At 34.6% G+C, this 17,515-nt stretch overlaps 1 protein-coding gene across 7 annotated transcripts in view; it reads left to right on the top strand.

The window, feature by feature from the left end:
* CNOT4 (CCR4-NOT transcription complex subunit 4) overlaps nucleotides 1-17,515 on the top strand; it is a 137,136-nt gene that overhangs the window by 103,544 nt on the left and 16,077 nt on the right. For 5 of the 7 annotated variants that reach the window (XM_025464136.3, XM_025464134.3, XM_025464135.3 and 2 more), the window contains 2 exons: nucleotides 855-1,104; nucleotides 2,069-2,566. In XM_025464136.3, the coding sequence (XP_025319921.1) occupies nucleotides 855-1,104; nucleotides 2,069-2,566 (748 nt within the window). Of the gene's footprint in view, nucleotides 1-854; nucleotides 1,105-2,068; nucleotides 2,567-7,498; nucleotides 16,545-17,515 lie in introns of those variants that run through there. The other 2 variants (XM_025464138.3, XM_025464137.3) reach the window with 1 other exon arrangement.

The raw sequence follows: 17,515 nt of genomic DNA, 5'->3' as shown, positions 1-17,515 counted from the left end.
TTTCTTTTAACATTCAAATTTTACATCATTCCATGTTCTTCTTGAACTCATTCTTCTATTTCTACTGCCATCACAGGATTTTATCTTAATACAATATAGTTAATTCTTGACAGGCATATACTTCTCTCAAAAATAGACATGTATTTTGAATTGGAAACAATATTTTTTTTCCTGACACAAGGCTTTAAATGCCAATTTTCTTTCTTCTTTTTAAAATTTTTTAGAAGGATTTATTTATTTGAGAGAAAGAGTAAAGGCACAGTGGAGAGGAGAAGAGGGGAGGGAGAAACTTAAACAGACTCCTCGGTGAGCACAGAGCCTGCTACAGGGCTCAATCTAAGTACCCTGAGATCATAACCTGAGCCAAAACCAAGAGTCAGATGCTTAAGTGACTGCACCATCCTGGCGACCCCCCCTCCCGCCCCCGATCTTTCTTTCTTCTGAATTTTTATTCATTGTTTTGATATGGTCAGAATCTAGTCATGAGTCATTCTCATCACCTGTCTGAATATTTCTAATATTATTTCTGTTGCTCCCAGAAAGTTTTTGCTCTTGGTCAAAACACTATAGTTAGATCCCAAAGAGTGAGCGATATTCTTTTTGTAAAGTGAGAGAAGATAGCTTCTGAAAGGAGAGGAGGCTGGCTTAGTCTTTTCAAGGAGGGTCAGTTTTAGAAAAGAGTACATATGTACTTGATGGATTTTTTGAAAATTCATGTTCTTGTAAAAAAGTCTTTAAGCACCCCACTTTGAAACCACTGTTCTAATACCTTTCATTGCAGGCCTTTTTAATGGTGACTTATTAAAATGTATAAACTTGTATTGATTATTCTTTTCTTTTCCTATTTTATTTAGATATCTAACAGTGATACGCCTTCACCACCACCTGGTTTATCAAAATCCAATCCAGTCATCCCCATCAGTTCATCCAATCACAGTGCACGGTCTCCTTTTGAAGGGGCAGTAACTGAGTCACAGTCGTTATTCTCAGATAATTTTCGCCATCCCAACCCGATCCCAAGTGGGCTTCCTCCTTTCCCCAGCTCCCCACAGACATCTAGTGACTGGCCTACAGCACCAGAGCCACAGAGTCTCTTCACATCAGGTATACAACGATACTAACTGCATGTTAATAATTTCACTCAGGTTGAAATGAGACCTTGCAGGATGTGTTTTTACTCCTTTAAGCCACCTCTACTCCCTTTTTCATAAAGTTGTAAACATTTAAACTGCATTGGAATAGGATAATAAGTAAATTGTGTGACCTAGGACTTACTGTGTTGACAGATTTCTCTAGAAATCACGGGTTAGATCATTTTTCTGATAATAAAATGCTTATTCCTCTAGGAATTATTAAGGGCTTACATTTTTAACCTTATTTGTGTTTATATAGTTAAATTTAAGATTTTTTTTCTCCAGCCGACAAAGAGGTATGTTACTTAATATTGAAAGTTACATTTTGACATTTTTGAGCCATTTTCATTTTTATTCATTATAAGTTTTCTTATTGATGTGAAGGATGGCATAGAATTAACATTGAAAATATAACACCTATTATCAGTGGAGCAGACAATTTTAAAAAATACATAAAGTTTAAGTAGATATTTTTTTCATTAAGTTACTTTATTTTTTTCCTGGTAGTATATAAAGCAAATATTCAAAATCACTTAGACTTTGCCTTTGATAAATACATTTTGATAAAGTCTAAAAATAGACTTTACTAATTGAATTCTCTTACAATCATGTAATACCTTATTTCATTGAAATGACTTCTTCCATGTTTTGGTTGTGAATAGCTGAAGGTATAATTTGGGTTTCAAGTATTTTGTTTTCTTCAATTACCAAAATCTGTATCATTCATTTTTTATTGGTAACTTAAGAATGCAATCATTGGTAGAAGTATATGAGACCTTTTATAATATGATAATGTGCTAAGAAGGCATACAGCCTTTGGATATATTTGCCTTTATCTTGTAATACGATGTGTTTAACTTTCACTAGTATAACTTTCCTGAAGTGTACAAGTGAACTGCGTATTTTCAATTTATTACCAATTGTGTTCCCAACAGAAACAATCCCAGTATCATCCTCTACAGACTGGCAAGCAGCATTTGGCTTTGGTTCTTCTAAACAACCAGAGGATGACTTGGGTTTTGACCCCTTTGATGTCACTCGAAAAGCCTTAGCAGACCTGATTGAAAAGGAACTGTCAGTCCAAGACCAGCCTTCCCTCTCGCCCACATCTCTTCAGAACTCCTCTTCACACACTACAACCGCCAAAGGTCCGGGCTCTGGATTCCTGCATCCTGCTGCACCGACAAATGCCAACTCTCTCAATAGTACCTTTTCAGTCTTGCCACAGAGGTTCCCTCAATTTCAGCAGCACCGAGCAGTTTATAATTCATTCAGTTTTCCAGGCCAGGCAGCCCGCTATCCTTGGATGGCCTTTCCACGCAATAGCATCATGCACTTGAACCACACAGCAAACCCCACCTCAAATAGTAATTTCTTGGACTTGAATCTCCCGCCACAGCACAACACAGGTCTGGGAGGGATCCCTATAGCAGGTAGGTTCATTTATAGCCTTTGAGAATTTGTGAATAACTCATGCCTTCAGGTTGTTGGGTGGGAAGGAAGGGAATTTTTGAATAACAGAGAGTACTTATTATTCTTGGAAATTTCTATGGGGAAAAAAAAGTCCTTATCATCATCTAAAAAATTTTTAATTGGATGGATGCCTTGTAATATTGAGCTTTATAAGGATGGTGGAGTATTATACCTAATTATAACCTGGAAGCATTTTATTTAACAGGGTAGTTACCATACTTTCATATGGAATATAAATGCACAAAGAAAAAGAAAAAAATGGGCTCTGAAATCATGGTGCTGGAAAGTCCAACACCATGGTACAAATTCTGATTATACATTCTAAAAGTAAACTGATTCAAAAAAATTTTTTTGAGATGGTACTTAGTGAGAGCATGAGGGACAAAGCCACTCTTTGACTACTTTTGGCAATTACTTATACAAAAGTATAAGTGTATCTGACTGATACACATGCGCAAACACACACACACACACACGTAAACTGGGCTATATGTTAATAAAGTACTTAATATTTGAGAACTCTGTTTATTAATGTTTCACAGATAACGTGTATACTTTCTGTGAAAAAGCAGTTGTTTAAGGAAAGATACTTTCCCTTTTGGTCTGTCATGTTTTTATTTCTATGGAAAATGTTAGGTTCTTTAAGAGTGATACCAGAATACTTCTGGTTTTGTACTGCTACCCTTGAAGGTTTCAGAACTTTTGGGTTTTAAGGTCCCATATAACATTTATTAGATCAAGTGACTTCTGTATCTAAAGAAATCCTTCTTGTTAATTTTATTTTTTTTTCAAATTTATTTAATTTGGGCTTTAGAAATAGATGACTAGTAAAAGAGAATTTCTCTCTCTTCTGATTCTCAAGTAGAATAGAATAGTCCCTCACAATGTTACATAACTCATAAAATTATTTGTTATCCCTTGTCATGGCCTTTAAGATATGGCATGGCACAGTCTTACTGTAATAATGTGCTGTTACCAGCAGGTTGTTTGTTCTCTTGTTTTTAGTAAGATTGATAGGTGAATTTGGAGAGATCCATCAGAGTTCTTTGACTCTGTTCTTTTTGTGATCAACCACATTTCATTTTCAAGACAAGTAGATGGGTTAAGGGAATATGGTTTGTGGCTTTTGATACAGTGAAGTTTACAGTTGATAAAGTGAAGTTACTTTATATAAATATGATAGCACCAATCTATTGGTTCATCTTTCAGTGGGATTCATGATATTTGTTCATTTGATTATGGTAGTTAGTAGGTAATTCAGAGTGACATTTTTCAGTCTTCTCCTTCTAATGTGATACTCACTTGTGAAACACTTAAGTATTGAGTTCCTGATACTGCTTTTTTAATCTTCCATTCACGACAGCATGTTAGAGTGTAATTTTGTTTTGTTTTGCTTTAATCATTTAGAAATGTGGCATTTTAATGACTAGTAGTGTATTTCATGACCAGTAACAACATTAAGAGTTAAAGTTCCCCTAAATATCCTAAACATTCAAAAATAAAATATTAAACCAATTACAGTGAATATTTGGGTTCTTGTTTGCCCAACAATGAACTAGGCCATGTGGTTAATATAAAAGAACTATAAAATATGGATACTATTTCCAGGAATTTTGCAGTGTAGTTGAAGAAATAATATTATGTATGAGAGTGGTAACTGTATGATAACTGGAATCTGAGAGATTATCAGATGAGGCTATAATTGTTGGGAAGGCTTCATTGAAGTAGGAATTGATCTGTACTGTGGTATCTTGGATTTGGGTTAGTGGGGAAAAGAGAGACCTTTTATACTGATGGGAACTCCTGAATAAAGATGTGAAGACAGGAATTAGTATGTCATTTCATTAAGAAGCAATAAAACTGCCTTCAGTAATGGGAGGTGCTTCATGTATAAATAGAATGGATGAGAACTTGGGGAACTCTGACAGCAAGGCAACATAGTATGGACTTGATATGTTAGGAAGAAGGGTGCCTTTGGGGGATGATAGTTCTTAGCTATCTTCATTGTATACTTTTATTTGACTTACTACATGACTATCTTCAGTAAGTTATCCGTTCTTCTGATTTCACAGTTACCATATTGTCCATTAGCACAAAAAGAATAATTTTAACCCAAATATTTCAAACCAGTATATATTGTGAAAACGCCACAGTGGTCATGAATAATTACTGATTTGTGAGTATAGTTGTCCTCATGTTAGTCATTTGAAATCTTCATCTAAACTAGATACTTTATAAAAAAAATGTGGCATTAAATTATGGTATTATTCTGTGGGTTTTCCTTTTAAAATATACTCAACTATAGAACATAAAATACTTTTTTTCCCCAGAAATTCTAAGAATGAAGTTACCAACTTGTAGGTCCTGAATCATTGTCATATTTTCTGGGAGGTTGGGAGAGTTTGTTATTTCAGATTTTCTGTTTTTGTCTGTGCATACTTGTTTGATATTTAAATGGTGACTTATGAATAAGCTTATTATTAGGTTACTTTTAAGTCTCTGATGAGAAATTTTAGTTTTAATGCACCAAAAGATTTAAAATTGTTAAGAGTTAGAATACTCTCATGTCCTATAAATATTAGGGAGATATCTCAGGAAGCTGAATGTGCTAAGTCTCAAAACAGAATAGTTATATAATTATAGCCAGATCATTTGGGACTTTCAGTAATAATTAGAAATGACAGAAAGTGAAATTCTGGAAAACTATGTATATTTTAACTGTGTCTAATATGAAGCAATTTAATACCTAGGCAATATCTGCCTCCCCCACCCCTAATTATAAATCATTTGTACTTGGGTTGAACTATTGAAGTAGGTTCAACTTTGTACCCTGCAATGAATATCATGGTATCTTACCAGGGGAGCTGTTGGTGAAGTGCTTCATTAACGGAGAGTACCTACTGTTTCTATGATACCTGCCACTTTAAGATATGCTTAGACTGGAAAAGGCATGTATATTTATTTATTCTTTAGATACGTAGAGCAAAACAGGGTCCCTGACCTTTAAGAACAAATAACTCAGGTGTCACTCACCTATATATCTTACAGATACCATGTCTATATTTATTATATATTTGTATTTAAACTTTTAGTGTTGGTTTGTTTCAGTTAGATTATTAAAAATTGTTATATCTGAAACCTATCATGGGAAGGACAGTTGCCAGAAGTTTGACAGAAATGCGGCTTCCATTTCTTATGCCTACATGAAAACTTTTTTTTTTTTTTTTTTTTGCTTAAGATTAGTTATTTCCTTAATTTGGCAAAATCTTTTTACTATCATTTTCTTGGCTGCACATCCAGTTTGCTAACCGTAGAAGGATTTTTGAAATAAATATTCTTGAGGGAAACCTTTGATTAGTGGAAAATTATAGTAGGTCCCTTCAGATATTTTTTATTATTGGAACCATGTGTTTGTTTTTGTTTAAGAAGTGACTTTTCCTAAAAAGTGACTTATCTTGTTCAGCTCCTTCTTTTAGAAATAGCAAATCTATGTTCCAGGTTAAATAATTTATTAAAAATCAAACATTCAATTAGTAGTAGTAGTAGTAGTACCACCCAGATCCCACATTCAAAATGAAATGTTTTTCCACTCCAACATTGATGTTCACCTTCACAAATGAAGATCACTGGCTTGTACTTTAACTTGGCTTTCTTCCTATAGTAATTGATTGTTGCTCTCACACCCTTGCAGATTCCTTTTCATCATTAGTATATATTCCTGAGACAATTGGCCCAGCTCAGGGGTATGGCCTATAGCTTACAAAATAGAATGAAGTTTATCAACTTGAAAAAAAATGAATGTCTTGCGTAGTCCTTATTAGTATCATGTTCTCACCAGAAACCCTATGTAAAGTTTTTTCTACACAGCCTCCTTGCTGTGTACTTGGAGTTTATAGAATCTTGGCCAATTTACTGAAAATTATGAAATAACCTGTTCTAAAGGCTGAGAGTCTTTCTTCATATTGTCAGTTAAATATTTCCAAATGTAATTTTGCAAATTTATTTTTCAAAGGACTCTGCCAAGATGTTTTTATTCCATAACACTAAAAATTATTTGGAAAACAAATAATAGTCTCAGTCTGTAAGCATTGTTGTTTTAAGATATGCTTAGAAAAATATTTGAAACTGTTTAGGATTGGATTTTTTTCGTGTTTTCATGAAAGGACATTTTTCTTTAAATTTTATTACTGAATTAGCTATTCTAACAGTGACTTGAATGGATTTTGAGTCATGTGTGAAACAAGTCACTTATAGTCCAGTAATTATTGATTATAATTAGACCTGACCTCCTTTCATGTATAGTTCTCTGACCTAGAAGTAGTCGTCTCGCTTTCAGTCAATTGGATCATTTTACTCCTTTGATCCCTTCAGAAGTACACAGTGAATTTCCAGATGCTATATGGTAAATTAATATTTATATTGTTATTTTTTATAAATATAATTTCTGATTTTAAAACACGGATTTGTCATTTTTCCTTTTAAAAGCATGTTTTCACACCTGTGAACTTATTTTTAATTTTTTTCCCAAAATACTGTTAGAGAAGTATCTGAAGTGAAAAGGGGTCCAATTGACTTGGAAAAGAATGGCTTTCCTGGTCTCTCTTTTTTTTTTTTTCTTTTCTTTTATTTATAAAATAAAAATCTAAAATCTATTATATTTGTTCTTATATCTGACATAGTATTAAATTGAAGGGTGTGTTTATAGTGTAACTACTTTGTAGGTACTTGATAAGTTTATATTTTAAAATTCATGTCTTGTTTCACACCCGGATTCCAGCCATTAAGCATGTATTTTATATATGTATCAGTATTCCAAATATTGAAATCATTTTTAAAGGGACTGTTAACAAATCTAGTCACCCATAACTAGACCATGACTGACTTTTCCACAGGGGAAGAAGAGGTGAAGGTTTCGACCATGCCACTGTCAGCCTCTTCCCATTCATTACAACAAGGACAGCAGCCTACAAGTCTCCACACTACTGTGGCCTGACAACAGAACTGAGAGGAGAGGATTAGACTCTGGGGTGCTTGCATGGGCAACCGGATTTTTTGCATGATTCCTTTCTGATTTTGCATTTAATGTATACACCCAAAAGAGCCAATATAAACGTTCCTCATGCCTACAACTAGTGTGTTACCTCGTAGTTGCTAAAGTATTTCTTCATTAGGCCTTTAACACTATTTATTAGCATAATAATTTTGGCATTGTTTCTCATGAGTGATACTATTTTTAACTCACACAAATAAACTTGTAGTACTAATTAAGATCCCAGATGAGATTAGCTAGAATTGTTCTTATTTTGGCTCTATTATTGAAATTATGCAAAGATAATGGTAGTTCCTTGTTTTCTGATTTGTGAAAAAAAATGGTAATATCCTAATATACTCATGAAAAATTTGAAAATTAAGATAATGTCTATTGCATTTCTTTGAGTACTTGAGAAGAAAGAAAACATATAAAACAAAATTGGTGGTGTTGTTTAATGCTCAGAAGGATGTTGTCAGCAATTATTTTTAGTTGTATGGATTTATATCCTATATTAATGCATTACATGTTTAGAAACTGTTTTTGTTGTCTCTCATTTGCACATTTGCACTTTCTTTTGAATGGTTGTTAATTATATATAGAAGGTTAATTATTATAGCCTAAATGCAATATCTCTTTTCTAATGCACTGCCTAGTATACCAGGAAATGCCTCAGAAACAGAATTTCAACTTACAGTTGATTTATCAGAAACTTGAATATGGGGTAAACATTGTATGTGAGAAGCAACCGTAGTAGTGTAACATTTTTATTGAACAAACAGTAGTTCTGTGAGATATCTGTTTGGAAGCTTCGTTGTTTAATAATTGAAATGTGATAATAAATCTATATTACAAGTACCTGGCCAGAATGAGACTAAAGTGGAGGAAAAAGAGATTGAGGATCCTCTAAAATTAGGCCATGTAAGTTGTAGGTAATTTTGCTCACTGAGGATAGTGAAGTACTTTATTAGGACATAATATGAATTAATGTTTTTGAATAATACACAATTTTTTGAAATAATTTTAAAGCTGATAATGAAAGAAAATAAGACTGAAATCAATTCTGAGCAGCAGATAAAAGCTGATTCAGAAAACATGACCATATTCTGCTAAATTAAGTATCTGGGAAGACAGATCTCCTCTTGATGTTTTCAAAAAACAATTGTGATAAAAGATATGCCTTTATTTGTTAAAATATTAAAAGAGTAATGTGAATACCAAAAAAGGAAGCCTAAGTATTTAAAATAATAATTATTATTTAAAACTACATTATTACAAAATGATACTTAATATCATGTTGGAGTTTTCAAGGTTACCTCTCTATATATAAAGTCTGATTATTTTCTGTTAGATATAACACAACAAATGGAATGGCTTTGTCCATAGGTATAGTGGGGAAACTAAAATCTATTCTTAGATATCCTTTGATCTGCTTAACTGAAGTGTAGGAACAGCTAATTATGTAGCCACTTAAATTATTTTTGTTAGATTCTACATAAGTGACAATTTCTAATTTCTATTAAAAAGTGACTTTAGGGCAGCATTACAAGAAATTTAGAAACTGCAAATAGAATATTATAGACTTATTAGACAGAAGCCTTTTATCATGGGTTAATTATGGTTTCATTTTTGTTGTAAGAGGCCAAGACATCCATGTAATGTCTCTTCTGTGGTGCTAAGGTTCCTAGGCTTTGGGCTCCCAATAAGGAAGCTTATTAGTACATAGCTTTCTCCAGCCAGCAATGCAAGCCTTTCATCGCCTGGATCTTCTTACAAAGACAGATGGTTTGCTCCCATTTACTTTATTTCTCTGTGTTGAGAAAGAGATACATCTGTTGAACAATGCTTTTTTCCTGTGGTACACTTTATCTCTCCTTTCTCTTTCCTAGCCAGGGTTGAAAAACTGTCAGGTAGTTTGTCTAGACTTGCTAGAACCCAAAACTCTCTTCCTGCCTACTTCTCCATCCTTCATAATTTTGACACACACCATACATGAGGAAAATGCTTCTTGGGCACTTAGGCTTCAGCTTATTTTCACACAGAATAGCTAAAGATTATCCTTTAACTTTGTAATTTCAAGCCCTTGTAAACCTAGAATAATAAGCCTCACTGTTTACTTAATATTTCATATAGTGTGTTTTTTTAAGTAATGGTAATTAATTATATTAAAAGCACAGAAGAAATTACACAACACATAAAAGAAAGTATCACTTCACATAGCAAGTAAGTTGATGAAGCCAAATGATGGTAAAGAATGAAAAGATTATAAAAAACCAGATTAGTTTTTGTTACATTCCTACATGATTGATATATCATGCACAAGGGAAGCTTTTTATGCTTTTACATCCTTTTAAAAAGTAACTAGTCTGTTTCTTAAATCAGTGATTTTAGAAGCTAGAGTTCAGAACCCTTTGGATGTACTAGCAAAGTTCTGATTTTGTACGTATGTACAGTTGTCCCCTTTTTTCTGGGGAGAAAATCCATAGTTATCAGACTTATAAAGGGCTTGGTAACACCCCAGCCTCCCACCCCTGGAAGAGAAGTTAAGAGCTGCTACCTTAAATGGCTTTAGTGCCACTGTAGGAAATAGAGATCTGGAGTGAATAATTTAAGTCATGATGAGTGTCAAGTGCCTCTTTTTATTTTCTTAAAAATTCCATTAGAAAATGTTTTCTGATTAATAATATTTTCCTTTTCATTCCACTGTCACATTTTTTTTCCAGGTGGTGCTTTTATGTACTCTGTCCCTATTACAACAAAATATTAGTCAAATATTTGAGTGCCTGTTCTGTATAGTGACCTTTTTAGTTAGGTCTTAAGAGTTGAATAAAGCATAGATCCTATCATCAGGGGTAACAGAATGTGACAGTTGTTTTTTTTTTTAATATTTTATTTATTCATTCATGAGAGAGAGAGAGAGAGAGAGAGGCAGAACACAGGCAGAAGGAGAAGCAGGCTCCGTGCAGGGAGCCCGACGTGGGACTCGATCCTGGGACTCCAGGATCACGCCCTGGGCCAAAGGCAGGCACTAAACCACTGAGCCACCCAGGGATCCCAGAATTTTATCTCAAATTGTTTTATCTCAAATTGTTTCTGTAGAGTCAGCTCTTAATATATTTTAACAAGAACAGCTGTAGTGGTCGAGATTCATCATTCATCGCTCAGACAGTGGCAACCTAGGATATTAAGTAGTGATACCTGAAATTTTAAAATACATGATAATTTGAAGGGAGTGAAAAAAATAATAGTAGGGAAGACATACATCCATGATTCTGATTTAAGTATCTTAGTCGTGTGTGTATGCGCATGTTTCCTAGTGTTCTGGGTGTTAAGTAGAGCTTTCTATATATATGTTCTTTTAAAGAAAACATTTGGATGCATTCTGTCTGTGCACATTTTTACTCACATTGTTCCTATTTGTACGGTGTTCCAAGCACCTTCAAGATTGCCAGAGTTCTCTTCTGCTGTGATACAGGTCCATAAGGGAGCTACTCCGGCAGAGGCATTGCCTCAGAAAGCCAAGAAAAAGGAATGAATTGCAGGTGCATAGAAATCTTACAAAATGAAGACCACCGTGTTATTTGTGCATACATTAAAAACTGGGGATGTTTTATCTTGTTGAGTCATAAGGTTTTAGATTTTTCTGTTTATTTGATCTTGAAGTTTTCCCAAATCTGCTTAATTGGCTTTAAGAGATGGATATCATACAATTGAAAACACAATAACGTTTTTAAAAGATCATCTTATAAAGAAGTGATAACCCAAAAGAACGTCTTTTTTTTTTTTTTATAAAATATGGACCAAAGTCAGTTATCCAGCATCAAGCTAGTCCTTCTGCCCTTAGTGCTCTTCCTCCTCTCGAATGAGTACCTACTGCATTGTCTCCTTGTGCTAAGTAAATGGCAGGAATATATGCAGGTATTTACACATGAAATGTTTAGTAAACTAATCAAATGCTATGCTGATAGAAAAGTAAAAATGGGAATTAAAAAAGTTAATGTAAGCTGGTTCAGGGGAAGGCTTCATAACAAAAGTATGGGGCTTTTTGATTTTGAAGGATGGCTGAAATTTAGAGGATATAGGGGAGAAATTTAATAAAGAGAACAGACTAAACAAAAAACCAGAGACAGAGATTGGAGTGGTCTCTAGTGATTAGGAGAGAAGGACAGTAAGGAGATGGACTTGTTTGAGGTATACAGGTGGAATAAGTGTACAATAGTTTACTGGAAACTAGGAAGGATAGTTTAGTCTTGATATGGATGTGGTCAATGGTAGAGAAATCTAGGTTCTTTGCTAAATATGTAACTTGATTGTAGCATTTTAAAAAGATTAATTTGGTGTTGTGTTTGCTTAAAATTAGGGCCACTTAGAAAACATTTCCCAGTATGTATATTGCTGGGCATTGCAAATAAGATAGCCTGGATTAGAACAGTGGTAGTAGGAATGGAGAAGAAATTGTGAACTACAAGCCAGAAAACATAAGATCTAAGAAAAGGCCTACGTGTCTGGAGACCTTTAAAAATGTGACTTTCGTAAAGGTAAAGATGGAAGCCAGATTCCTAGGATTCGTGAGGAAATGTCAAGGTTATGGATGCAGCAATCATTGATAACTTACTTAGAACATTTGGAAGCTAAGGGAAAGAGAAAAACAAGATGCTTACTAGATGGGTGGTAGATCTTAGAATTAATCGCTTTAAGGTATGATGGATAAATATTTAAAAGCAGAACATATAGAGCCATTTGAGAGGAAGAGATGGACAGTGCTAAAGAGAAGGCAGGCTATTCCAGTAGGGTAACAGATTTCTGTAGTGCCTGGAAGAGATAAGCTCCTGGGATGAGGTTAGGTTATGGGCTTAGCTATAGAGAAGAGGGCATTGTTCTTTGTAAGAACAACCAGAAAATCTAGGAAAGAGAAGGTGAGATTAGAGAAAATGAGAACATGGGAAGGGACTCATATCAGTAATTATCAAATGCATATTGTGTGAGAATAGGGGTAAAGAGTGGAGTTGGGACTCTGTAAAGAAAGGCAATTAAATTAACTTCTGAGAATGAGCCTGGTAGAAATGCCTCCGAAATTCAAGAATTGCTGAGTAAAGATAAGGATCAAATTAAAAACTTTTAGAATCCAAATATGTATGGTTTCGTATGTTTCTCTGGTTCTGCACAAAGCATCAAAGGCAAAGCAAATATTGAGAGTTTAGTTAGAAGGTGAAGAAGACAACATTGAAATACATAATCTTGTGGTCAAGAAGAGTCCACTAAGGCAAGAAAGAACCAATGACGTGAGTGTGTTGAAGGGAGTTCAATGACTTTAGGTTTTGGTGAGGTCAAAGAACAGATACAGTGTTTTTAAGGGAATGAAAGATTAGGGACTGTGGTCACTGTGATCACCATTCAGTGCTGAATGACGATTGAGACCAGAGAAAGGATGGTAGATAAACGTCTAACATCAAGGCTGGAGTTGGAAAGGAGGCTAGCTTTCCTAGCCCCTGTGGTCTCTCATTCTACCCCCTTTCCCTCCAGCCGTTTCTTGAGATTAAGAAAGCACACTGTATTAGAGAGAATTGTAGAAAGCTTGATACCGCTTGGGGAATCCTGGGTGAGGTGTAAATTAATAAATTACATTAAATGTAATTTGATGACCCAAAGGAAAACTTCCCCTGTGGGATAAAGAGTCCTTTCTCAGCACAGTAGGGGATTATGGAAGCAGAATTCAGGGAAAGCTTGGGAAGAGCCAGGGATGAGACTGGACAGGTAAAGGTAAGCTGAGTGAGTGTGAGGGATGGTAGACATGTTACTTCTTATGTGGAAGATTGAGAGTCAGTGGGTCTGGTAGTTGAAGAGCTCATGTTGCAAGTATGAGCTAGTTTCTCCCAAGCATACATATAAACTGAAAAGAACTAGCTCTTCTTATTTGGTTGTACCAGGTCCTTCTGCTTTATTTATATAGCAAATTGGAATTAAAAGCAGTAGATTAGTGAAGAGTGGAAGAGAGAGAAATTCAGAATTTTATTATAACAGGATATAAAAATATTTTGACAGTTTGCCCCTAAAGAGAATGTGGCATGTGAATAGATATAAACCTACAAGTTATTGAACTAATCTGTTCTTTCATTTTATATATTTAGATGTGACCTTTAGGAAAAATTTCTGAAGATAGAGTGAAACAGGGATAGGGATTAATAGCAAATATGCCTAGTTTGGAAGCACTTTTAATTTACTGACACTAGAATATTTTTAAATTTACTGGACTTGATCCATATATGTCAGCTGACATTTCAATTATGTCATTTAAAAGTGATAATATTTCAAAGTACAAGTCATGCTCAAGACTACTAGGTGTGAAACCATGCTGCTGGATCAAGAAGCCACTGCTCCTTCGATCTCCTATTTGCTCCGTGATTTGCAACCATGAGTCTTATTCTTAGCAACCGTATGTTGCTGGACATACCAGCCTTTTAATACCAGCTTCCTTAGTTACGAGCTTTTTCCCAAAGAATCACTCTTGAGAATTCTAGATTCCCTGAGAGAATCTATTCTGGTCCATAGTGTTTTAGAGAGTCTGGGTTTGAGTTCCACAGAAATCTAGTTTTTACCTGTTAGGTACCTAAGCCATCTAAGCTACTTGAGAATTGAACTGAAGTACCTAGAGCTTTTGTGAAACAGCTGGATGGAAGTTGTAGTTAAAGAACCAGTCCATTCTCTCCAGGTTCCCTCAGACCTGTACATCCTAAGGCAGTGATTGACTTTGTTCTTGGTCCACTTCACACGTACAATGATGCTAAGGGTTCCTGGAAGCTCCTAACTGATGCAGGAACGTACCATGCTTAGAACAGTTTTGTTGTTCCAGCTCCTGTTTGGTATTCAGACCCACTGTTGTGCTCTGTTACAAAGCTACACTACAAAAGCTTTCCCCTCCCCGCTCCATAAAATTTACAAAGCCTTTTAAAAGCACCGAGTACCTTTTTTTGTTGTTGTTAAATTGAGGTAAAATTCACAGAATATACAATTTACTACTTTAAAGTGTACAAGTCAGTGATCTAGTACTGTACTTTAATTATCTCACTATTAATAGCAAAATAAATAACCCACTCCAGCTGTGAGTTTTTTTTTTTTTTTAATATACCACCCTCTGAAAAAGGGAAGAAGGCAAGGAGCTATAGCTAAAAAAGCTTTAGGTTACATGTTTTCAATAAAAAAAAGATACATGTTTTCCTGAGTAGGTAAAAATGTTTGAAGCAACCATTTAAATAGTTTTGAAATAGCAATAATAGGCTTTCTGTCTTCATGACATTTGATTCGCATCATGTAAGAAATGATTTGCTTAGCAGAGCTATATTATTAAGCTAGTCTCTCTATGGGTATGAGGTTGAATGTGTGTGTGTGCACACATTGGTTTATATTTAGTAATTTTCATTTAAATCCTCCGCTTAGTGTAGCAGAGGGGAAAAAGCCTCTGGCTATTTTTCTGCGACGTTTCATGTATTTATCCCTGCTATATTCTGCTTAATTTATATGTTCAGGATAAATGATGCATTTATAGTCTCTTTCTTTTCTTTTTTTCTTTTTTTTCTTTTCTTTTCTTTTCTTTCTTTTCTTTTCTTCTTTTCTTCTTTTCTTTTCTTTCTTTTCTTTTCTTTTCTTTTCTTTTCTTTTCTTTTCTTTTCTTTTCTTTTCTTTTCTTTTCTTTTCTTTTCTTTTCTTTTCTTTCTTTCTTGTTTCCTTTCTTTCTTAAGACCCTATTTAAAATACACAGCAAGGTTACAATACTGGTGCCTATCTCATCCCGGCCATATTTTATCTGAACAAATATTTTCATAGCTTTGTCTCACCAGATTTCACTCTCACTAGTAAGCATACTCATTCTGTGTCATACTCTTTGAGAAAACCTAAGGAAAGGATAATAAAACTTCTATTAGAATAAGTTTCAGAGCTTTGAAATCTGTCATACTCTTTGTCTGCCTTTTAAAGACCAAGTAATAGTAATAATAATAATAAACAGGGCTCAGAAGGATTGTGATTTGCCCATAATCACATTCTAACAACAATTTAAAATTCTCTTAGCCCTCATCATCTGAATTTGCCTTCATACATAACTCAAGGAGAAGAAAACTTCAAGATTCAGAATATGTCTCTTCTCTAAACTTTGTTGTGTCTTACAGTTTGATTATTATAATAGTTCTTACAAGTCAAGGTATTTCAACTGAATCAGTGCACATAAGGAATTGAAGGCTTTCAAAGTGTCTATCTACTGATGACTGTTATCACAGATCCTGTAAGTTGTAGAAACTGGTATTAAATGTGACCTGGTGATCTTGGAGTACTATAGTGAAGGATCGGGGTGTGTGTGTCAACCTAGCAGGTACTCGTATTATGGACTTTAATTACCAGCCTCAGAACTGAAAGAGTAAAACAGAGGTGGAATTACATTTACCCAGGATTTTTCTACAGTGCCAAAGAGCATTTAAGGACCACCATGCATGATCACTAGACCGGTGACATCTCTAATATTACAGAATGAAAAAAATATCTTATAGTAATGGCACCAAGATGTACTACACTCACACTAAAGCTGTCATCTCAGACTTATCTTGAAGAAGTCTTGTATATGCTACACCATGTAAAATGATAGTGTATCTGCTGATAATGTTTCAATCAAGGAGGTGGTTGTTTTCAGCATAATGAAACAGAGGGAAAGCTCCACAAGGATTTAAAGATGATAATACCATCACCATCTCCAAGAAGAAATGCAGGAAAACTGACTGCAATCAACTTTTGTAGCCTTGTGCTGTTTCCTTATATGGTGAGATCTTATCCCAAGGACTGTGCTAACATTTACACTGTGTTATCAAGTCTTGCATACTGAAATTGTGTGTCTTTGGAGCAGAATATAGTGATCTGGAACATTACTGGGATGTTTTTAAGCGTTGTCATTTTATATGTTGACATTTTTAAGAAGACTGATACCCTGAAGCTGTTTATTTTTTCCTTTATTACATCTATAAATCGAGTATCCAGCTAATGGTAAAGGATGTCCAGAGTTTTGACATCATCAACCAAAGTAGGAAGCTCTTTATTGGCTTTAAGCAGAATGTTGGGCTACATACCGTTGCTCCACTTATGTTAAAATATAAGATTTAATTAAAAGTTATAAATATGGACGACTGCCATATATGCCCTAACAGGCACCCTCCCCAACCCCTCGTTTAGGGTAAGATTTGCTATCAGGTATGTTTCTTTTTACTTCTACACCCTTCGTATTCCTTAATTAATACATTAATAATAATAACCATTGTTACCCAGATATGTATAACAACATATCTTGAGTTTTAACATAGTCCGTGCTGTTATGTGTAAACTCTCAAGACATCAGCTATATTTTAACTGATAGCTGATTGGGATGAAGCCTATTAGTAAAATAAGCAGAGATCTCATAATCTCCAAATACATATGTACATCCCTGCAACCTTTGTTTTATAACACACTTTGAAGTTTTAATTCTTGACCATCATGAGTCTTATTCTTATACCTTGTACTCACTTCTCTGTTTTTTTTTTCTTTCTTTGGACAAAGAAGAAAATCATCTTTTCCCCCTGTAAATTTTACAATTAATGAGGGAGTTCTCAACTAGAACTTAACATGCACCCCCCTGTATGATTCTCCCTACAAGTTACCCAACAGGTCTGATTTTCCCTTTTCAAACGAGAAAGCTCTCCCTCTCTGGCTGCTGAGTGTTTATTCAAGTCTCTGTGATCAGTCACCTCCGAGTTACCTCCCCAATAACCAGTCTACCATCTTCAGCTTATTTCCAAACTGGCATTTAGTTTTAAGTGATCATACTTCTTCTTTTTTTTTATTTTTCTTTCTCTCTTAAAACAGG

This window comes from Canis lupus, chromosome 16 (genome assembly GCF_003254725.2).
Source record: "Canis lupus dingo isolate Sandy chromosome 16, ASM325472v2, whole genome shotgun sequence".
Taxonomy (NCBI): Eukaryota; Metazoa; Chordata; class Mammalia; order Carnivora; family Canidae; genus Canis; species Canis lupus.
The sequence above is the reverse complement of the archived record's forward strand: the minus strand, read 5'-3'. Positions and strand labels throughout refer to the sequence as shown.